Below are 22,876 nucleotides of genomic sequence, written 5' to 3'. Positions count from 1 at the left end.
TCTGTGAAAAATGTCATGGGTAATTTGATAGGGATCGCATTAAATCTGTAGATTGCTTTGGGTAGTATGGCCATTTTAACAATATTAATTCTTCCAATCCAAGAGCATGGGCTATCTTTCCATTTCTTTGAATCACCTTCAGTTTCCTTTATCAGTGTTTTATAGTTCTCAGCATATAAGTCTTTCACCTCCTTGGTCAGGTTTATTCCTAAGTTTTTGTTTTGTTTTGATGCAGTTTTAAAAGGGATTGTTGTCTTACTTTCCCTTTCTGATATTTCATTGTTAATGTAAAGAAGTGCAACCAATTTCTGTATGTTAATCTTGTATCCTGCTACCTTGCTGAATTTGTTTATCAGTTCTGGTAGTTATTGTGTGGAGTCTTTAGGGTTTTATGTATATAGTGTCATGTTATCTGCATATAATGACAACTTTATCTCTTCTAATTTGGATACCTTTTCTTTTTCTTGTCTGATTGCTGTGGCTGGGACTTCCAGTACTATGTTGAATAGAAGTGGTGAGAGTGGACATCCTTGTCTTATTCCAGATTTTAGCGGGAAGGGTTTTAGCTTTTCACCATTGAGTTATGTCGGTTGTGGGATTGTCATAAATAGCTTTTATTATATTGAGATATGTTCCCTTTATACCCACTGTGGCAAGAGTTTTTATCATGAATGGATGTTGAATTTTATCAAGTGCATTTTCTGCATCTGTTGAGACAATCATGTGGGGTTTTTTGTATTTTCTTTTGTTGGTGTGGTTTATCACATTGATTAATATGCATATGTTGAACCATCTTTATGATCCTGGGATGAATCCAACTTGATCGTGGTGTATGATCCTTTTTATGTGTTGCTGGATTCGGTTTGCTATTATTTTGTTGAGAATTTTTTCATCTATATTCATCAAAGATATTTGGCCTATAATTTTCTTGTCTTTGTGTTGTTTTGGTATCAGGGTGATGGTGGCTTCATAGGATGACTTTGGAAGTGTTCCCTCCTCTTCAGTCTTTTGGAAGAGTTTGCGAAGGATCAGTGTAAGTTCTTCTTTGTATGTTTGGTAGAATTCTCCAGTAAAGCCATCCCAGTCCAGGACTTTTGTTTGCAGGGAGTTTTTAAATTATACATTCTAATTCACTTCTAGCAATTGGTTTGTTCGTATTCTCTCTTCTTGATTCAGTTTTGGTGGGCTCTATGTTTCTAGAAACTTGTCCATTTCGTCTAGGTTGACGAATTTATTGGCATATAATTATTCATAGTATTCTCTTACAGTTTTTTGTATTTCTGCAGTTTCAGTTGTTATTTCTCCTCTTTCATTTCTTATTTTGTTTATCTGGGTCCTCTCCCTTTTCTTCTTGGTGAGCCTGGCCAGATTTGTAGATATTGTTTATCCTTTCAAAAAACCAGTTCTTCGTTTTTTGTTTGTTTGTTTTTAAGATTATTCTTTTTGTTTTGTTTTGGCCACGCCACGCAGCTTGCAAGATCTTAGTTCCCCGACCAGGGATCAAACCCTTGCCCTCTGCAGTGGAAGCGTGGAGCCCTAACCATTGGACCACCAGGGAATTCCCCAGCTCTTGGTTTTATTGATTTTTTTTTACTACTTTCTTTTCATCTCTGTTTATTTTCTCTCTCTTTCTCCCTCTTTTTTTTTTTGCTCCATGCCGCATGGCTTGTGGGATCTTAGTTCCCCAACCAGGGATTGAACCCAGGCCCTCGGCAGTGAAAGCACGGAGTCCTAACCACTGGATCAACAGGGAATCCCTTTTTTTTTAATTAATTCTTTATTTTGTTTACTTACTTATTTTGGCCATGCTGTGACTTGTGGGATCTTAGTTCCCTGGCCAGGGATTGAACCCAGGCCAAGGCAGTGAAAGTGCCAAGTCCTAACCACTGCACCACTAGGGAACTCCTTATTTTCTCTCTGATCTTTATTATTTGCTTCCTCTGCTGACTTCAGGTTTTGTTCTTTTTCTAATTGTTTTAGCTGGTAGGTTAGGTTATTTGAAATTTTTCTTGTTTTTTTGAGGAAGGCCTTTATCGCTATTAACTTCCCTGTTAGAACTGCTTTTGCTGTATCTATAGATTTTTTATGGTTGTGTTTTCATTGTCATTTGTCTCAAGATATTTTTAAATTTCCTCTTTGATTTTGTCATTGACCCACTGGTTTTTTAGTAGCACGTTGTTTACCCACCATGTAATGTTTCTTTTTCTGTGGTTGATTTCTAATTTCTTGCCATTGTAGTCAAAAAAGATGCTTGAAATAATTTCTATCCTCTTAAATTTTTGGAGGTTTTTTTTGTGTCCTAGTATACGGTCTGTCCTAGAGTATATTCCATGTGTGCTTGAAAAGAATGTGTATTCTGGGGGTTTTTTTTGATGTAATGTCCTAAAGATATCAGTTAAGTCTAATTGTTCTATTGTGTCCTTTAGGATCTCTGTTGCCTCACTGATCTTCTGTCTGGATGATCTGTCCATTGATGTCAGTGCAGTGTTAAAGTCTCCCACTATTATTGTATTTCCATCAGTTTCTCCCTTTATGACTGTTAGTATTTGTTTTATGTATTTAGGTGCTCCTATATTGGGTGTGTGTATGTTAATGAGTGTAATATCCTTTTCTTGTATTGATTCTTTTATCATTATACAGTGTCCTTCTTTATTTTCCTTTATGAGCTTTGTTTTACAGTCTATATTGTCTGATATGAGTATTGCTACCCCTGCTGTCTTTTCATTTCCATTTGTATGAAGTGCCTTTTTCCCCTCACTTTCAGTCTATGTGTGTCTTTGCCCTAAAGTGGGTTTCTTGTAGGCAGCATAATGTAGGTTCTTGTTTTATTACCCAGTCTGCCACTCATCTAGTTCATTGACATTTAAGGTAATTATTGAAAAATAAATATGTACTTATTGCCATTTTAAACCTTGTTTTCCAGTTGATTTTGTATTTCCTCTTTGTTTCTTTTGCTTTTTGTATTTCTTTTTGTTGCTTGATGGTTTTCTTTTGTATTATGCTTGAGTACCTTTCTTTTTGGTGTCTGTGAATTTACAGTATGTTTTTGATTTGTGGTTACCTGGTTTCCAAATATGTTAACCCATTACTATGTCTACTTGCTTTAGACTGGTAGTTATATAAGCTCAAACGCAGTCTAAAAGATCAACATTTTTGTACTCCCTTTGCCCACATTTTGTGATTTTGATGTCCTATTTTACATCTTCATGTTCATCCTTTTCTGTGCATTGTAGTTATAAGCACTTTCATGAAATTTTTTTCTTAATCTCTGTAGTGGTTTATTTAAGTGATTTACTTTCCTATTGTGGTTTTCTCTTTCCTATAGATTCTTGCTTCTCTATTTAGAGAACACTTTTCAATATTTCTTTTAGGATAGGTCTAGTATTACTGTATTCTTTTAGTTTTTGCTTGTCTGAGAAATTTTTTATCTCTCCTTCTATTCTAAATGGAAATATTGCTGGGTAGAGTGTCCTAGGTTGCAGGGTTTTCCCTTACTTTGAATATATCTTGCCACTCACTTCAGGTCTGTAACGTTTCTATAGAGAAATCAGCTGATAGCCTTATGGGGGTTCTCTTGTAACTAATTCTTTATTTTTCTCTTGCTACCTTTAGAATCCTCTCTTTTTAACTTTTGCCATTTTAACTATAAAATATCTTGGTGTAGGTCTGTTTGAGTTTATCTTGTTTGGGACCCTCTTGCTTCCTGTACCTGGATATCTGTTTCCTTCTTTAGGCTTGGGAAGTTTTCAGCCGTAATTTTTTCAAATACACTTTCAATCCCCTTTTCTGTTTTTTCTCCTTCTGGGATCCCTATTACGCATAGATTGGCACACTTTATATTATCCCATAGGTCTTTTATGTTGCTTTCATCTTTTTTTTTATTTGTCTTTCTGTCTGCTGTTCTGATTGGGTGATTTCCATTACTCCGTCTTCCAGATCACTTCTTTATTCCATTATTTAGTTTCCTGTTTATTGCCTTTAGTTTGGTTTTCATCTCAGCAAATGAGTTTTCTAGTTTAATTGGCTCCTCTTTATAGTTTCTAGTTCCTTGTTACAGTGATCTGTATTTCTATCAATAACTATTCTTAATTCCTTCAGTATTTTAATTACCTCCTTTTTGAACTCGGCATTTAGTAGGCTGTACAGGTCTGTTTCATTGTTTCTTCTTTCAAGCTAGTTCTCTTGATCCTCTAATTGGGGGTGGTTCTTCTGCTGCTTAATTTTACTTATATTTCTCTGACTGCATTTAGGAGAAACAGTTATCTACTGTGGTCTTGAAGGGCTGTTTTTATGTTGGTGTGTCCCTGCATAGCCTCCATGAGTCTAATATTTTTGGTGTGAGGACACGTTTTAGTATGGCCTGCCACGTATCTCCTCAGTGTGTTCTGGTCGTTATCCCCTTGATAAGGGGGTGTGATTGGTGTTGTGGTAACCAGAGCCTGCATTGGATGTTGAGCATGGTCTCATCTTTGGTCTGGTTGTCACAGCCCTGTCAAGGGCAGGGTTTGTTTGCTCCCCAGTTGTTGGAGTAGAAGCCCCTAGATCCATGTCTGAGCTGTGGTGTAAGGTATGCAGGACTGGAGCACTTCTTCTGGTAGAGGAGCCACTGAATATGCCTCTGCAGGAGCTGTCCACCAGGAAGTGCACTCTGTCCTGTTGCCTGTCATCCGTGTGTGCTCACAGAGTACACTGTTGTTGGCACTGCGCTTGGCCCCACCTCAGCTGTCGGAATGCAGCAATCAGCCCAAATGTTCCTCAGGTGCTATGCTCACAAAGCCACCAGCGCAGGTCCCTAGTGCATTTCCGTTGCAATCACACAGGCACCAGTACTGCTGTGGGAGCCACAGAATTAGCCCAGACCCCAGCCCCACCCCTGTGTGCATGCTAATGCCAGACCTGCCCCAGCCATGGGAACACCAGTAATCAGCTCGGATGACCCACAGGCACTGAGCTTACAAAGACACCAGCATCATAAATCTGCCAAACTCTCACATCCTTGGAGATATGGCTCAGGTTTCAGCCCCACCTCTGGATATGGGCAACCCACTGGCACTTGCACGTTCCCAGAGCTAGTAGAGTCAGAACCCCACCAGCTGTGAGCATGCTGAGAATCAGGCTGCTATGGTGGGATATCTCCTCTCCCTTCACACATGCATTAACAGTGGGGCTTCTGTGGCAGACCCAGGCTCCGTCCTGCACACACTCCCAGTTGCAGCCCGGACCACACTCCAGCAGCTTTGTGCTATCTCTTCTCAGACAACATCAGTCCTCTCCCCAGGTCTGTCTGCTGAAGCTCGAGTTTCAGCACCCAGCCCCCAGGTGCACTAGTAGATGGGCGTCTCAGGATGGGGAGTGCAGTGAGGTGGCCAGGACTGGCTGCGCTGGTCTCTGTTCTGCATGCTGCAAGCCAGTTGCTGTACTATTCCCTGAGTCTCTGAAGCACCCTATCTATTCCGGCTGATCTCCCAGCCAGTGAAGGGGGTTCCCAGAGTGAGAGAACCTTTTTTCTTTCACAGCTTCCTCCCAGGGGCATAGGTCCTGTCCCAATTCTTTTTTTTTTTTCTTTAGTCCTACTGCATTACATGGTGATCTTTCTTGAAGCTTTGATTGTATCAGATCTGCCAGTGTTCAGTGGGTATTCTGTGAGAATTGTTCCACATGTAGATGGATTTTTGATGTATTTGTGGGAGGAGGTGAGCTCCACGCCCTTCTATTTTGCCATCTTGATCTCTCCCCTGAGACAAATATTCTTCACTTGGGCCATCTGAGAAATGATTCTTAGTTTCTTTGCATGTGATTTACATATAACTCACATGCCTACACAAAATATTACCAGCTGCCTCTGCAGTTTTCCTACTCAGGAAAGAAAGCAGACCACTGTCAGAGTGAGGGAGGTGAGGGATGAAGAGCAGCAGCTATGTGTGGACTCTACAGTTTGCTTCGGTTTTACATTTTTTCTCAACTTTGATTCTTTGAAGAGCTAAAGAAGACACAGAGTACAAATGTTGAAGAATATATTTATTATCGTTATTGTTTTCATAGAACTTTGACCTATAGTGGCTGCTTTGACTTAGAAATCTGACCGTGCATCAGGGCTACCTGTTGATTTTAAAGCATTATAGGCTTGGACTGTACCTCAGAACTACTACACAAATAACTCTAAAAGTTATGTTTAGGTATATTTATTCTTCAAAATCCTTACGGTTGAGTCTGATATACAGATAGGATTGAGAACCACTGGCCTACAGGATAAACTTTAAATACCATTGCATTGCAAGCCATGATGTTCACAGTCTGGGCCAGTCTATCTTTCTAGTCCATTCTCCCTATTCCCTGTATCTACTCTCCTACCTTTGTAGCAGTATTATAGAACTTGTCATTCTCCAGACATCAGATTTTCTTTTAATCTTCCTGAATGTTTCATTTGTTTGTTTGTTTGTTTATTTTTAGCAGAATCTGACTTGTATTTCTTCTTTTGGAACATGGTATAAAAACCAGCCTGGTTGTTTTACTCTGCTTCTCTTTAGGAAGTCTAACCAGGATATACGTTATATGAACTTTTTTTTTTTTTTCTTATGCAGCAGGTTTACATTTCCCTCATCTTCTCCATTTCCAATGTTACTCATTTAGAATAAATCTTGTTTGAGACCCCATGAATTTACAGAAATCCCCAACCTATTGCTAAAATCGCAAATCCAACTATTTTACAACTCATGAAGTGATTTTTATTGATTAATTTTAAAGATATGAAGCATAAATATCCTTGTTAAGAGTTGGGTACTGTTAAGAGTGCTGAAGAAATATCTGTATAAGGATGGCTACCTAGTTTTTGGCTTCTTTCTAAGACGGATTTTCAGGCACCATATTTACCTGCTAAGGAAACTTATTACCCTCGCTTGTTACCTTCAGTTTCTGGCTGTGGTTCAGGGAGGAGGAACTCAGAGAAAACCTAGTGATAGGGTGACAAATATGGTCTGATTTGCCCTGGACTATCCATCCCTCAGTTCCAGGCCAAGTAAGATGATTGGTTACTATACCTGGCACATTCTTAGAGTTGAAGAGGTGGAACTGACAGTATGGGAGACTAAAATGACTTGAGTTCACAGAACAGACACCATAGAGGAGAATGTGCACAGAGAGAGAACTTCAGAGATTAGCAAAGGATCCACTTAGAGTACTTAATGGAGTAGTGAATAGTGTGTACATATGAGAAGACTGCCTGAGGCTGGAGAAAGAACCACTATATATATATATATATATATATATATATATATATATATATATATATATATATACACACACACCATATATATACCATATATGTATGCACATGCACATATATGTATAGTTATATGTACTTAGGGAGAACAGTACCCCACACACCTACAGGACCAGGAACAATGTCTGTTTCCATCAGCCAGGTGGGAAAAAACTCATGATTCATGGGACATTGGGTAGGATATATTTAAGGGTTTTACCTCATTAGTTGGGGATAAATAACCCTAGACTGAGCACTACTCTGGGCCTGAATAATGTATATTAAAATCCAGACCTAAAAAAATCAAACCGTTTCTGAGTAATTTCAATGCATTCCAGAATGAAGCTCAAGAATACTTATTATAAATATATCCACCACCAAACAAGGTAACAAACTTATTATTTAGCATCCAATCAAAAATCACCAAGCATGAAAAAATCAGGAACACACAACCCATAATGAAGAGAAAAAATCAGTCATTTGAAACCAAGCTAGAACTGACAGATGTAAGAATTATCAGACATGAACATGTTTAAAAACTTAGAAGATATGGAAAAGGTAAGAAATCTATCAAGTTGAGTTTCTAGATATCAAAACTAAAAGGTTTTATATGAAAACCGCATTAGATAGAATTCCCAACAAATTTGTCTTGCAATATAACTTGTCCCATGCATCTCTTCCATCTCGTTGTTCCTAGTTTGGTAGTCTTGATGTTGTCACAAAATAATGTTTCTTTCCTATGAAGAAACTTTTAAAAAGTAAATAAAATTCTGCTGAGCTCAGAAAAAAAAATTAGTCTTACAGAAGAGAAGATTTGAAAATTTGAAAATATAGCAGTAACAACTATCCAAAGTGTAAAAGAATGTGGGAGGAGGAGGTAGAAAAAAGGTTCCAGTGAGCTCTGAGACATCTTCAGTTGGCCTAATATATGTGTAACTTGAGGCCCAAAAATAGAATGTGGCAAAAAAATTTTGAAGAAATGATAGGTGAAAGTTTTCAAATTTGAGGGAAACTATAAAATGACAAAGCTCAACAAACACTCAAGTACAAGGAACATGAAGAAAACTAAACCAAGGCACATCATTATAAAATTTGTTTAAAACAAAGATCAAAAAATAATAAGAACATCCAGGGAAAAAAATTAAATAGCCATACTAAATACAGAGCAACAAAGGTAAGACTGACATCAGATTTCTTCTTGTAAAAAAATGCAATTGAGAAAACATTGAGGCACCATCTATAAATTACTAAAAGATAAAAAGCTGTCAAGCCAAGAATTTATTTAGGTCTTCTGCCCAAATTTTGATTGTATTATTTTTTGATATTTAGCTGTATAAACTGTATATTTTGGAAATTAATCCCTTGTCAGTTGCATCCTTTGCAGGTATTTTCTCCCATTCCATAGTTTGTCTTTTTGTTTTTGTTTATGGTTTCCTTTGCTGTGCAAAAGCTTTTACGTTTAATTAGGTCTCATTTGTTTATTTTTGTTTTTATTTCCATTACTCTAGGAGACAGATCCAAAAAGATATCACTGTGATTTATGTCAAAGAGTGCTCTATGTTTTTCTCTAGGAGTTTTATAGTATCTGGTCTCACATTTAGGTCTTTAATCCATTTTGAGTTTATTTTTGTGTATGGTGTTAGAGAATGTTCTAATTTAATTCTTTTACGTGTAGCTGTCCAGTTTTCCCAGCACCACTTATTGAAGAGACTGTCCCTTCTCCATTGTATATTCTTGCCTTCTTTGTCATAGATTAATTGATCTTAAGTGCATGGGTTTATTTCTGGGCTTTGTATCCTGTTTCATTGATCGATGTGTTTGTTTTTGTGCCAGTACCATACTGTTTTGATTGTTATAGCTCTGTCGTGTAGTCTGAAGTCAGGGAGCATGATTCCTCCAGCTCTGTTTTTTCTCAAGATTGTTTTGGCTATTGTGTCATCCTCAGTTTCTTTCATCAGTGTCTTATAATTTTCAGTGTACAGGTCTTCTTGCTTCCTTAGGTTTATTCCTAGGTATTTTATTCTTTTGGATGCAATGGTAAATGGGATTGTTTCCTTAAATTTCTCTTTCTGATTTTCGTTGTAGTGTGTAGAATTACAACAGATTTCTGTATATTAATATTGTATCCTGCAACTTTACCAAATTCATTGATGAGCTCTAATAGTTTATTGGTGGCATCTTTAGGATTTTCTATGTATAGTATCATGTTGTCTGCAAACAGTGACAGTTTTACTTCTTCCTTTCCAGTTTGGATTCCTTTTACAGTAAGTCCTCTACATACAAACGAGTTCCATTACGAGAGTGCGTTCATGAGTCTGATTTGTTCGTAAAGTCCAACAAAGTTAGCCTAGGTACCCAGCTAACACAGTCAGCTATATAGTACTGTACTGTAATAGGTTTATAATACTCTTCACACAGATAATACATGACAAACAGAAAAAATAAGGAAACATTTTTAATCTTACAGTACAGTACCTTGAAAACTACAGTAATACAGCACAACACCTGGCATACAGGGGCTGGCATTGAGTGAACAAGCAAGAAGAGTTACTGACTGGAGAAAGGAGAGGAGGTGGGAGATGGTAGAGCTGAAGGATCATCAGCAACAGGAGACGGAGAGCAAGCTGCAATTTCACTCATGCCTGACGTTGATGAAATACACATTCATATCTTTGAAAGTTTTCAACTTTCAAAGAAGGTTTGTGTGTAGGGGACTTACTGTATTTGTTTTTTTTCTCTGCTGTGTCTAGGACTTCCAAAACTATGTTGAATAAAAGTGGCAAGAGTGGGCATCTTTGTCTTGTTCCTGATCTCAGAGGGAATTCTTTTCAGCTTTTCACTGTTGAGTGTGATGTTACCTATGGCTTTGTCAAATGTGGCCTTTATTATGTTGAGATATGTTCCCTCCATGCCCATTTTCTGGAGAGCTTTTATCATAAATGGATGTTGAATTTTATCAAAAGCTTTTTCTGCATCTATTGAGACAATCATATGTTTTTTTATATTTCAGTTTTTTAATGTGGTGTATCACACTGATTGATTTGTGGATAATGAAAAATCCTTGCATCCCTGACCTAAATCCCACTTAATCATGGCATATCCTTTTACTGTATTGTTGGATTCCGTTTGCTAGTAATATGTTGAGGATTTTTGCATTTATGTTCATCAGTGATATTGGCCTGTAATTTTCTTTTTCTGTGATAGCTTTTTTTTTTAATTTAATTTTATTTATTTTTTTATACACCAGGTTCTTATTAGTCATCCATTTTATACACATCAGTGTATACATGTCAATCCCAATCTCCCAATTCATCACACCACCACCCCCACCCCCTGCAGCTTTCCCCCCTTAGTGTCCATACGTTTGTTCTCTACATCTGTTTCTCAGTTTCTGTCCTGCAGAGCGGTTCATCTGTACCATTTTTCTAGGTTCCACATATATGCGTTAATATACGACATTTGTTTTTCTCTTTCTGACTTACTTCACTCTGTACGACAGTCTCTAAATCCATCCACGTCTCTACAAATGACCCAATTTCGTTCCTTTTTATGGCTGAGTAATATTCCATTGTATATATGTACCACATCTTCTTTATCCATTCTTCTGTCGATGGGTATTTAGGTTGCTTCCATGACCTGGCGATTGTAAATAGTGCTGCAGTGAACATTGGGGTGCATGTGTGTTTTTGAATTATGGTTTTCTCTGGGTATATGCCCAGTAGTTGGATTGCTGGGTCATATGGTAATTCTATTTTTAGTTTTTTTAAGGAACCTCCATACTGTTCTCCATAGTGGCTGTATCAATTTACATTCCCATCAACAGTACAAGAGGGTTCCCTTTTCTCCACACCCTCTCCAGCATTTGTTGCTTGTAGATTTTCTGATGATGCCCATTCTAACTGGTGTGAGGTGATACCTCATTGTAGTTTTGATTTGCATTTCTCTAATAATTAGTGATGTTGAGCAGCTTTTCATGTGCTTCTTGGCCATCAGTATGTCTTCTTTGGAAAAATGTCTATTTAGGTCTTCTGCCCATTTTTAGATTGGGTTGTTTGTTTCTTTAATATTGAGCTGCATGAGCTGTTTATATATTTTGGAGATTAATCCTTTGTCCATTGATTTGTTTGCATATATTTTCTCCCATTTTGAGGGTTGTCTTTTCATCTTGTGTATGGTTTCCTTTGCTGTGCAAAAGCTTTTAAGTTTCATTAGGTTCCATTTGTTTATTTTCTTTTTATTTCCATTACTCTAGGACGTGGATCAAAAAATACCTTGCTGTAATTTATGTCAAAGGGTGTTCTTCCTATGTTTACCTCTAAGAGTTTTATAGTGTCCGATCTTACATTTAGGTCTCTAATCCATTTTGAGTTTATTTTTGTGTGTGGTGTTAGGAGTCTTCTAATTTCATTCTTTTACATGTAGCTGTCCGGTTTTCCCAGCACCACTTATTGAAGAGACTGTCTTTTCTCCATTGTATATCCTTGCCTCCTTTGTCATAGATTAGTTGACCATAGGTGCATGGGTTTATCTCTGGGCTTTCTATCCTGTTCCACTGATCTATATTTCTGTTTTTGTGTCAGTACCATGTTTTCTTGATTACTGTAGCTTTGTAGTATAGTCTGAAGTCAGGGAGTGTGATTCCTCCAGCTCTGTTTTTTTCCCTCAAGACTGCTTTGGCTATTCGGGGTCTTTTGTATCTCCATACAAATTTTAAGATTTTTTTGTTCTAGTTCCGTAAAAAATGCCATTGGTAATTTGATAGGGATTGCATTGAATCTGTAGATTGCTTTGGGTAGTATAGTCATTTTCACAATATTGATTCTTCCAATCCAAGAACATGGTATAACTCTCCATCTGTTGGTATAATCTTTAATTTCTTTCATCAGTGTCTTATAGTTTTCTGCATACAGGTCTTTTGTCTCCCTAGGTAGGTTTATTCCTAGGTATTTTATTCTTTTTGTTGCAGTGGTAAATGGGAGTGTTTCCTTAATTTCTCTTTCAGCTTTTCCATCATTAGTGTATAGGAATGCAGGAGATTTCTGTGCATTAATTTTGCATCCTGCAACTTTACCAAATTCATTGATTAGCTGTAGTAGTTTTCTGGTGGCATCTTTAGGATTCTCTATGTATAGTATCATGTCATCTGCAAACAATGATAGTTTTACTTCTTCTTTTCCAATTTGTATTCCTTTTATTTCTTTTTCTTCTCTGATTGCCGTGGCTAGGACTTTCAAAACTATGTTGAATAATAGTGGTGAGAGTGGACATCCTTGTCTTGTTCCTGATCTTACAGGAAATGCTTTCAGTTTTTCACCATTGAGAATGATGTTTGCTGTGGGTTTGTCGTATATGGCCTTTATTATGTTGAGGTAGGTTCCCTCTATGCCCACTTTCTGGAGAGTTTTTATCATAAATGGGTGTTGAATTTTGTCAAAAGCTTTTTCTGCATCTATTGAGATGATCATATGGTTTTTATTCTTCAATTTGTTATTATGGTGTATCACATTGATTGATTTGTGTATATTGAAGAATCCTTGCATCCCTGGGATAAATTCCATTTGATCTTGGTGTATGATCCTTTTAATGTGTTGTTGGATTCTGTTTGCTAGTATTTTGTTGAGGATTTTTGCATCTATATTCATCAGTGATATTGGTCTGTAATTTTCTTTTTTTATAATATCTTTGGTTTTGGTATCAGGGTGATGGTGGCCTCATAGAATGAGTTTGGGAGTGTTCCTTCCTCCACAAATTTTTGGAAGAGTTTGAGAAGGATGGGTGTTAGCTCTTCTCTTAATGTTTGATAGAACTCACCTGTGAAGCCATCTAGTCCTGGACTTTTGTTTGTTGGAAGATTTTTAATCACAGTTTCAATTTCATTACTTGTGATTGGTCTGTTCATATTTTCTATTTCTTCCTGGTTCAGTCTTGGGAGGTTATACCTTTCTAAGAATTTGTCCATTTCTTCCAGGTTGTCCATTTTATTGGCATAGAGTTGCTTGTAGTAGTCTTTTAGGATGCTTTGTATTTCTGCAGTGTCTGTTGTAACTTCTCCGTTTTCATTTCTAATTTTATTGATTTGAGTCCTCTCCCTCTTTTTCTTGATGAGTCTGGCCAGTGGTTTATCAATTTTGTTTATCTTCTCAAAGAACCAGCTTTTAGTTTTATTAATCTTTGCTATTGTTTTCTTTGTTTCTATTTCATTTATTTCTGCTCTGATCTTTATGGTTTCTTTCCTTCTGCTAACTTTGGGTTTTGTTTTTTCTTCTTTCTCTTGTTCCTTTAGGTGTAAGGTTAGATTGTTTATTTGAGATTTTTCTTGTTTTTTGAGGTAGGCTTGTATAGCTATAAACTTCCCTCTTAGAATTGCTTTTGCTGCATCCCATAGGTTTTGGATCCTCATGTTTTCATTGTCATTTGTCTCTAGGTTTTTTTGATTTCCTCTTTGATTTCTTCAGTGATCGCTTGGTTATTTAGTAATGTATTGTTTAGCCTCCATGTGTTTGTGTTTTTTACGTTTTTTTCCCTGTAATTCATTTCTAATCTCATAGCATTGTGGTCAGAAAAGATGCTTGATATGATTTCAATTTTCTTAAATTTACTGAGGCTTGATTTGTGACCCAAGATGTGATCTATCCTGGAGAATGTTCTGTGCACACTTGAGAAGAAAGTGTAATCTGCTGTTTTTGGATGGAATGTCCTATAAATATCAATTAAATCTATTTGGTCATTGTGTCATTTGAAGCTTGTGTTTCCTTGTTAATTTTCTCTTTGGATCTGTCCATTGGTGTAAGTGAGGTGTTAAAGTCCCCCACTATGATTGTGTCACTGTCGATTTCCTCTTTTATAGCTGTTAGCAGTTGCCTTATGTATTGAGGCGCTCCTATGTTGGGTGCATATATATTTATAATTGTTATATCTTCTTCTTGGATTGATCCCTTGATCATTATGTAGTGTCCTTCCTTGTCTCTTGTAACATTCTGTATTTTAAAGTCTATTTTATCTGATATGAGTATTGCTACTCCAGCTTTCTTTTGATTTCCATTTGCATGGAATATCTTTTTCCATCCCCTCACTTTCAGTCTGTATATGTCCCTAGGTCTGAAGTGGGTCTCTTGTAGACAGTATATATATGCGTCTTGTTTTTGTATCCATTCAGCAAGCCTGTGTCTTTTGGTTGGAGCATTTAATTCATTCACGTTTAAGGTAATTATTGATAAGTATGTTCCTATTACCATTTTCTTAATCATTTTGGGTTTGTTTTTGTAGGTCCTTTTCTTCTCTTGTGTTTCCCATTTAGAGAAGTTCCTTTAGCATTTGCTGTAGAGCTGGTTTGGTGGTGCTGAATTCTCTTAGCTTTTGCTTGTCTTTAAAGCTTTTGATTTCTCTATCAAATCTGAATGAGATCCTTGCTGGGTAGAGTAATCTTGGTTGTAGGTTTTTCCCTTTCATCACTTTAAGTATATCATGCCACTCCCTTCTGGCTTGTAGAGATTCTGCTGAGAAATCAGCTGTTAACCTTATGGGAGTTCCCTTGTATATTATTTGTCGTTTTTCCCTTGCTGCTTTCAATAACTTTTCCTTGTCTTTAATTTTTGCCAATTTGATTACTATGTGTTTTGGCATGTTTCTCCTTGGGTTTATCCTGTATGGGACTCTCTGGGACTTGGGTGGCTATTTCCTTTCCCATGTTAGGCAAGTTTTTGACTATAATATCTTCAAATATTTTCTCGGGTGCTTTCTCTCTCTCTTCTCCTTCTGGGACCCCTATAATGCGAATGTTGTTGCGTTTAATGTCCCAGAGGTCTCTTAGGCTGTCTTCATTTCTTTCCATTCTCTTTTCTTTATTCTCTTCTGCAGCAGTGAATTCCACCATTCTGTCTTCCAGGTCACTTATCCATTCTTCTGCCTCAGTTATTCTGCTATTGATTTCTTCTAGTGTATTTTTCATTTCAGTTATTGTATTGTTCATCTCTGTTTGTTTGTTCTTTAATTCTTCTAGGTCTTTGTTAAACATTTCTTGCATCTTCTTGATCTTTGCCTCCATTCTTTTTCCGAGGTCCTGGATCATCTTCACTATCATTATTCTGAATTCTTTTTCTGAAAGGTTGCCTATCTCCACTTCATTTAGTTGTTTTTCTGGGGTTTTATCTTGTTCCTTCATCTAGTACATAGCCTTCTGCCTTTTCATCTTGTTTATTTTTCTGTGAATGTGGTTTTTGTGTTTGTGATAGCTTTGTCTGATTTTGGTATCAGGGTGATGGTGGCCTCATAGAAGGAGTTCAGAAGTGTTCCTCCCCCTGCAATTTTTTGAAATAGTTTCAGAAGGGTAGGTGTTAACTCTTCTCCAAATGTTTGGTAGATTTCACCTGTAAAGCCATCTGGTCCTGGACTTTTGTTTGTTGGGAGTTTTTTAATTAATTATTTTCAGTACTGGTAATTGGTCTGTTCATATTTTCTATTTCTTCCTGGTTTAGTCTTGGGAGAGTGCACCTTTCTAAGAATTTGTCCATTTCTTTCAGGTTGTCCACTTTATTGGCATATAGTTCCCTGTAGTAGTCTCTTATGGTCCTTTGTATCTCTGTGGTGTTGGTTGTAACTTCTCCTAATTCGTTTCTGATTTTATTGATTTGGGCCCTCTCCCTTTTTTTCTTGATGAGTCTGGCTAAAGGTTTATCAATTTTGTTTATTTTTTCAAAGAACACGGTTTTAGTTTCATTGATCTTTTCTATTGTTTTCTTCATCTCTATTTCATTTATTTCTGCTCTGATCTTTATGATTTCTTTCCTCCTACTAACTTTGGGTTTTGTTTATTCTCTCTCTAGTTGCTTTAGACGTAAGGTTATTTGAGATTTTTCTTGTTTCCTGAGGTAACCTTGTATCGCTTAGAATTGCTTTTGCTGCATCCATAGGTTTTGGATTATCATGTTGTCATTTTCCTTTTTTTCAGGTATTTTTTAATTTCCTCTTTGATTTCTTCAGTGACTCATTAGTTGTTTAGTAGTGTATTGTTTAGCCTTGACGTATTTGTGTTTTTTGCAGTTTTTTTTCTTGTAGTTGATTTCTAGTCTCATACTGTTGTGGTCAGAAAAAAATGCTTGATATGATTTCAATTTTTAAAATTTATCAAGGCTTGTTTTGTGGCCTAGCATGTGATCTATCCTGGAGAATGTTCCATGTGCATGAGAAAAGGATGTTTATTCTGCTTCTTTCAGGTGAAATGCTCAATAAATATCAATTAAGCCCATTTCATCCAATGTGTTACTTAAGGCCTGTGTTTCTTTATTGATTTTCTGTCTGTATGATCTGTCCATTGATGTAACATGTAAGTTAAAGTCCCCCTGTTATTATTGTGTTCCTGTCAATTTCTCCTTTGTCTGTTAATATTTGTCTTATATATTGAGGTGCTCCTATGTTGGGTATATATATTTTTTCAGTTGTTATATCTTTCTCTTGGATTGATCCTTTGATCATTTTGTAGTGTCTTTGTCTCTTGTGACAGTCATTATTTTAAAGTCTATTTTGTCTGATATAAGTATTGCTACTCCGGCTTTCTTTTGATTACCATTTGCATGGAATACCTTTTCCATCACTTTCAGTCTGTATGTTTCTCTAGATATAAAGTGAGTCTCTTGTAGTTAGCATACATGTGGGTCTTGTTTTTGTATCCATTCAGCCAGTCTGTGTCTTTTGGTTGGAGCATTTAGTCCATTTACATTTAAGGTAATTAACTATATATATGTTCTTACTGCCATTTTGTTAACTGATTTGGATTTTTGTAGTCTTTTATTCCCCCCTTCTTTTGTTCACTTGTCTTGTGATTTGATGACTATATTTAGTGTTGTGTTTGGATTCCTTTTCTTTTCTTTTTTTAAAAAATAAATTTATTTATTTATTTATTTTTGGTTGCGTTGGGTCTTCATTGCTGTGTGCGGCCTTTCTCTAGTTGTGGCTAGTGGGGGCTGCTCTTCATCTTGGTGTGTGGGCTTCTCATTGCAGTGGCTTCTCTTGTTGCGGAGCACAGGCTCTAGGCACATGGGCCTAGTTGTGGCTTGTGGGCTTGTAGTTGTGGCTTGTGGGCTCTAGAGTGCAGGTGCAGTAGTTGTGGTACATGGGCTTAGTTGCTCCACAGCATGTGGGATCTTCCCGGCCCAGGGCTGGAACCTGTGTCCCCTATATTGGCAGGCGGATTTTTAACCACTGTGCCACTAGGGAAGTCCTCTTTTTCTTTCTTATGTGTAGATCCATTAAAAGTTTTTGGTTTGCGGTTATCATGAGGTTTTTGTATAGCAGTCTATGTATATAGATGATTGTTTTAAGTTGCTGCTCTCTTAATTTCAAATGCATTTTAAATACCCTTCATTTGTACTCTCTTCCCCTCACAATTACCGGGAGTTTTTTCATGCGTTTTTGGTTTTGCTTTTGGGTTTTTTTGGCCGCACTGTGCGGCATGCGGGATCTTAGTTCCCTGACCAGGGATCGACCCCATGCCCCCTGCATTAGGAGTGCAGAGACTTAACCGCTAGACTTCCAGGGAAGCCCCCACAATTACTGTTTTTGATATCATATTTTACATTTAATTGTTTTGTGTATCCCTTAACTGCTTGTCGTGGATACACATAATTTTACCACTTTCGTCTTTTAAACTCCCTACTGACTTTGTGTGTGGATGATTTCCTGCCTTTACTGTATGTTTGCCTTTACTGGTGAGCTTTTACATTTTGTAATTTTCTTGTTTCTAGTTGTTTTCTTGTTTCTAGTTTCTAGGTGGTCTTTTCTTTATCATCTTGAGAAGTTCCTTTATCATTTGTTGTAAAGCTGGTTTGGTGGTGCTCAATTCTTTTAGCTTTTGCTTGTCTGTAAAGCTTTTGATTTCTCCATCAAGTCTGAATGAGAGCCTTGCTGGGTGGAGTATTCTTGGTTGTAAGTTTTCCCCTTTCATCACTTTAAATATATTGTGCCACTCCCTTCCGGCCTGCAGAGATCTGCTGAAAAATCAGCTGACAGCCTAATGGGAGTTCCCTTGTATGTTTTTTGTTGATTTTTCCCTTGCTGCTTTTAGTATTCTCTTTTTGTCTTTGTCATTATGATTATAATATGTCTTCGTGTGTTCCTCTTTGGGTTAATCCTCTATGGGAATCTCTGCACTTCCTGGACTTGGATGACTGTTTCCTTTCCCAGGTTAGGGAGGTTTTCAGCTACTGTCTCTTCAAATATTTTCTCAGGCCCTCTCTGTCTCCTCCTTCTGGGACCCCTATAATGCAATATTATTGTGCTGATGTTTTCCCAGAGGTCTCTTAAACTGTCCTCATTTCTTTTCATTCTTTTTTCTGTTCAGCTATAGTGATTTACACTGTCTTCTAGCTCACTGATCTGTTCTTCTGAATCATTTAGTCTACTATTAATTCATTCTAGTGTAATTTTCATTTCAGTTATTTTATTCTTCATCTCTGCTTAGTTGTCCTTTGTATTTTCTACCTCTTCATTAAAAACTTCTAACTTCTCGCTCTGTTTATCCATTCTCCTCCTCAGTTCTTTGATTATCTTTACAATCATTACCCTGAACTCTTTCTTGCATAGATTGCCTATTTCCACGTCAGTTACTTCTTCTGTGGTTTTATCTTGTTCCTTCAGCAGGCACATATTCCTCTGCTATCTCATTTTGTCTGACTTGCTATTTGTATTTTTATGTATGTGGCAGGTTAGTTACCTTGGAGAAATGGCCCTCTGTAGGCGGTGTCCTGTGCATCCCAGCAGTGCACTCCTCTCTTGTCACCCAAGCTATATGCTCTAGGGGTTCCCCCTAAGAAGGCTATGTGGGCAGTCTGGTAGGTTTGGTTGGCCCCTAATCTGGTTGGTTGCCACAGCCTGCCTTGTGTGGATGCTGCTAGCTGCTATTTAGTGGGGCCTGGTCACAATGTGGATGGTCGCGGAATCCTAAGGGGTCCCAAGGCTAGTGCTCACTCACTGATAGGTGGAGTCAGGGTCCCAAAGTCTCCTGAGCTGTTGCCCACCCACTGGCAAGTGAAGCCAGATCCTGGTGTTAGTGCCAGGCTACTGTCAGGCAGAGCTGGTTCTGGAGTCTTGCTGCAGGGCCCAGGGATCCCAGAGTTCATTTCAGATTGTTGGTGTGGGGCCAGTTCCTGACACTGTTGGATCTGGGGTCCAGGGTGTTCCAAAGTTTGCATTGGCCTGCTAGTGGGTAGGGCCAGGACCCAGCTGGCCCCAGGATAGGGTCTGGCCTCCACTGCAGAATTGTAGGTTTGTTGCTTTTAGTGTCTGCCTCCTGGTGTGTGAGGCTGGTCTAAGGGCTTGTGCAGGCTTCTTGGCAGGAGGGACCAGTGCCTGCCCACTGGTGGTTGGAGCTGGGAGTTGGCCCTCCTGTTGACTGGGCTTTGTCTAGGGGTGTGTCCAGAGGTGGCTGTTTTTTAGTCTTTAGGCAGCTTCAGTGCTTATGGGTGGAGCCGTGTCCCTGCCCAGTTAGTTGTTTGTCCTGAGTCTTCCCAGCACTGGTGCCTGCAGGCTGTTGGGTGGTACTAGGTCTTGGCTAATGAGCCAAGATAGCAGCTGCCAGCAGCAGCAGTGCTCACACAGCTGAATGTTCCCCAATTTCTGCCACCTGTGTCTATGTCCCCAGGGTGAGCCGCAGCCACCCCCCTCACCGCCTCTCCAGTAGACTCTCCAAGACCAACAGGTAGGTCTGGCCCATGCGCCTATCAAGTGACTGCTTTGCCCTGGGTCCTGGTGTGCATGAGATTTTTGTGTGGGCCTTTAAGAGTGAAGTCTCTTATTCCCCCAAGTCCTGTGGGGCTCCTGCAGTTAAGCCCCATTAGCCTTCAAAGTCAAACGCTCTGGGGGCTTATCTTACAGGTGTCAGACCCCTGTGCTGGAGAGCGTGACGTGGGGCTCCGAAATCTCACTCCTGTGAGATTACCTCTGCAATACAATTATTCTCCAGTTTGTGGAGATGGGATTTGATTGTATCGTGTGTTCACCCCTCCTCTCCATCTTGTTGTGGTTCCTTCTTTATGACTTTAGTTGTAGAAGATCTTTTCTGGTAGGTTCCAGTCTTTTAAATCAATGGTTGCTCTGCAGATAGTTGTGATTTTGCTATGCTCATGAGAAGAGATGAGCTCAGGGGTCTTTCTACTCCACCATCTTGGCCGCTCTCTCCCAAGATGGAGCTCTTTTTTTGTGTACACAGTTAAGTTAGAAAAAGCCAGCCTGATTAAAAACGTCTTTTCAGAATTCTGACCTTAAACAAAAGCCCTTCTAGGGGGAACTTGCATTTCTCTTCCTGTGTCTTTGAAATGTAAATGTACATTTACATGTACATAATGTACATGTACCTGTACATGTACATGTACTACCTGATCTTCATCTGTGTGTGTGTGTGTGTGTGTGTGTGTGTTTGAGAACTTGGTCTCTGCCATCCAAAAGGTGCACATATGGTATACATTTGGCAACCTATTGAATAGACTGGGTTTCTGAGCAGTCTTTTGTGTGATGGCTTTTTGCCATCTTAACCTTTGTTGAGTCAACCTGTACAATGAAGTCTTTTACTTTCTTAACTGTTTTGGAGAGTAAACTTTCTGGATCTTGTTTAGGCGCCATCTTTTGCACTCTCTTGCGGGGAAGCCTCTTGCATCTTACTGGTTTGAGTCACTATTAAGATATATCTCATTAATGGATAGATGATGGATCCTTCAAATTTGAGAAACTTCTAAATTGGTAAATTTTAGAGAGCTCATTATAAACAGCTGTTTTATTGGTACCTATGGGGGGGAAAACAAATTAAAAGGTGGGAAATACATATAAATGGTATTGCCTGAAAAAAACATGCACAACATGAGAGTTGTGAATTAAGTTTTATTTGGGGCATAATGAGGACTATAGCCCAGGAGACAGCCTCTCAGATAGCTCTGAGGAACTGCTCCAAAGAGGTAGAGGGAAAGGTCAGTATATATATGATTTTAGTGAAGGGGGATATGTGCAGTCAGGCACACATTTTTTTTTTTTTAAAGATAGTAGTCATCTTTTCTTTTTTAAATTTATTTATTTTTATTTATTTATTTTTGGCTGTGTTGGGTCTTCATTTCTGTGCGAGGGCTTTCTCTAGTTGCGGCAAGCGGGGGCCACTCTTCATCGCGGTGTGCGGGCCTGTCACTATCGCGGCCTCTCTTGTTGCGGAGCACAGGCTCCAGACGCGCAGGCTCAGTAGTTGTGGCTCACGGGCCCAGTTGCTTCGCGGTATGTGGGATCTTCCCAGACCAGGGCTCGAACCCGTGTCCCCTGCATTGGCAGGCAGATTCTCAACCACTGCGCCACCAGGGAAGCCCCAGGCACACATTTTTGCAGGAGGTTACTGCTGGTCATGAGAAGCAGATGTCTCCCTTGATGATTTTAGTGCTTTTCTAAATATGAAAAGATACAAGAATTTGGGCTCATAAAATCTTCTCCTGAAAATATCTAACTATCTGAAGGCCTGTTCTGCCAATTTTTCCCAGAGCACAGAGTGCCTCATTCCTGATCTCTTCCCTGAACTCCTTTCAGGGTGTGTTGAAGGTCAGTGACTGCAGTGGCTAGTGACTTAATCCTTAGAGAGGCAGATGGCAAATGCCAGTTTTTAGTTGGCAGTGGTTAACCTAAAAACTCCCTTAGTTTAAAAGAAACCAAAAATACAAATGGCTTGGGAAGCCTTGTTTGTGATCTCCACTTCCCCTCAGTGGGTCTTACAGATGCTACTAAAAACATTAGAATAATTCATGTTAACTAGGTTGATTAGCAGGGGAAAAAAAAACTGAAGGGAAATTCTAGAGACTTTTTCTCAACCCGGTGGAAATTTTAAAGGGACGTGTCCCAAATTAATAAAATCTTTAGATGGTTATTTTTAAATGGAATAAATAAAACGGAAATTAATGGGATTAAATCAAAGGTTTGATACCGCACTACCTGAGGTTAGATGGGCCAAAGGGATCCCTTGCTGTCCCCAACATTACAGGGCCCCAGACAAGTCCACTCTGTTTACCTCAGTGTTTTGTTTGTTTATATTTATGTATTTATATATTTAAAAGGCTGGAAGAAAATTACACTCAGATACCTGACCAACAGTTACTTGGGGCAACAGGCCAATAAAGTTAAAAGATTGAGAAAAGGGCTTGAAACCCTTGGCTCAACCCCCCCACTGGGGATCCCAGAGCCTTTTATACAAAAATGGTCAGTATAAAAAGAAAGGCTTCTAGGACTCCTTGTAAGACCTACACTTGTTGATTGGGTCCTAATGGAAACTAAAGATAAAAGAATAAAAGTTGATAGACTTGAGATTAAAATTTATAAAAATGTACCCATTTTAAGTGGGCTTTATATAAGATGGTTACATCTCTTTTGCTTAATTATATCGTGGAATAGACATGTTTCACTGGCGAATGCTTCCCCTGCTTGGTATTATAAGGCAGGGCATATGAATTTGCCCCTCAGGAAATATTAATTAAACATGCTAAAGGAAACCAGTAGCATTACCTGAGTCCATACAGTATAAAGTAAAACTGAGAAAGAGGGCCTTTGTTGAATGCCTTATGCAAGCTTTTGAAGGCATGATAAATTAAGCTCTGAAATCCTAGA

General features: G+C 38.4%; 2 protein-coding genes across 8 annotated transcripts in view; one reads left to right on the top strand and one right to left on the bottom strand.

Annotated features, from left to right (window-relative positions):
- ANKRD42 (ankyrin repeat domain 42) overlaps positions 1 to 22,876 on the bottom strand; it is a 116,263-nt gene that overhangs the window by 3,400 nt on the left and 89,987 nt on the right. Inside the window, exon 13 of one of the 2 annotated variants that reach the window (XM_082343324.1) lies at positions 21,251 to 21,669. The exons of the other annotated variant lie outside the window; for it this stretch is intronic. Within the exon in view, the coding sequence (XP_082199450.1) occupies positions 21,618 to 21,669 (52 nt within the window). The 3' untranslated portion in view covers positions 21,251 to 21,617. Of the gene's footprint in view, positions 1 to 21,250; positions 21,670 to 22,876 lie in introns of those variants that run through there. 2 annotated transcript variants of the gene reach the window in all.
- Positions 1 to 22,876, top strand: part of CCDC90B (coiled-coil domain containing 90B) — a 61,432-nt gene that overhangs the window by 3,918 nt on the left and 34,638 nt on the right. The window contains exon 2 of one of the 6 annotated variants that reach the window (XM_082343399.1): positions 955 to 1,033. The exons of the other annotated variants lie outside the window; for them this stretch is intronic. The gene's annotated coding sequence lies outside the window, so the exon portion shown is untranslated. The remainder of the gene's footprint in view (positions 1 to 954; positions 1,034 to 22,876) is intronic. 6 annotated transcript variants of the gene reach the window in all.

This window comes from Balaenoptera borealis (assembly GCF_965194805.1).
Source record: "Balaenoptera borealis genome assembly, chromosome: 11".
Taxonomy (NCBI): domain Eukaryota; kingdom Metazoa; phylum Chordata; class Mammalia; order Artiodactyla; family Balaenopteridae; genus Balaenoptera; species Balaenoptera borealis.
This window is presented reverse-complemented; position numbering and strand designations above follow the sequence as displayed.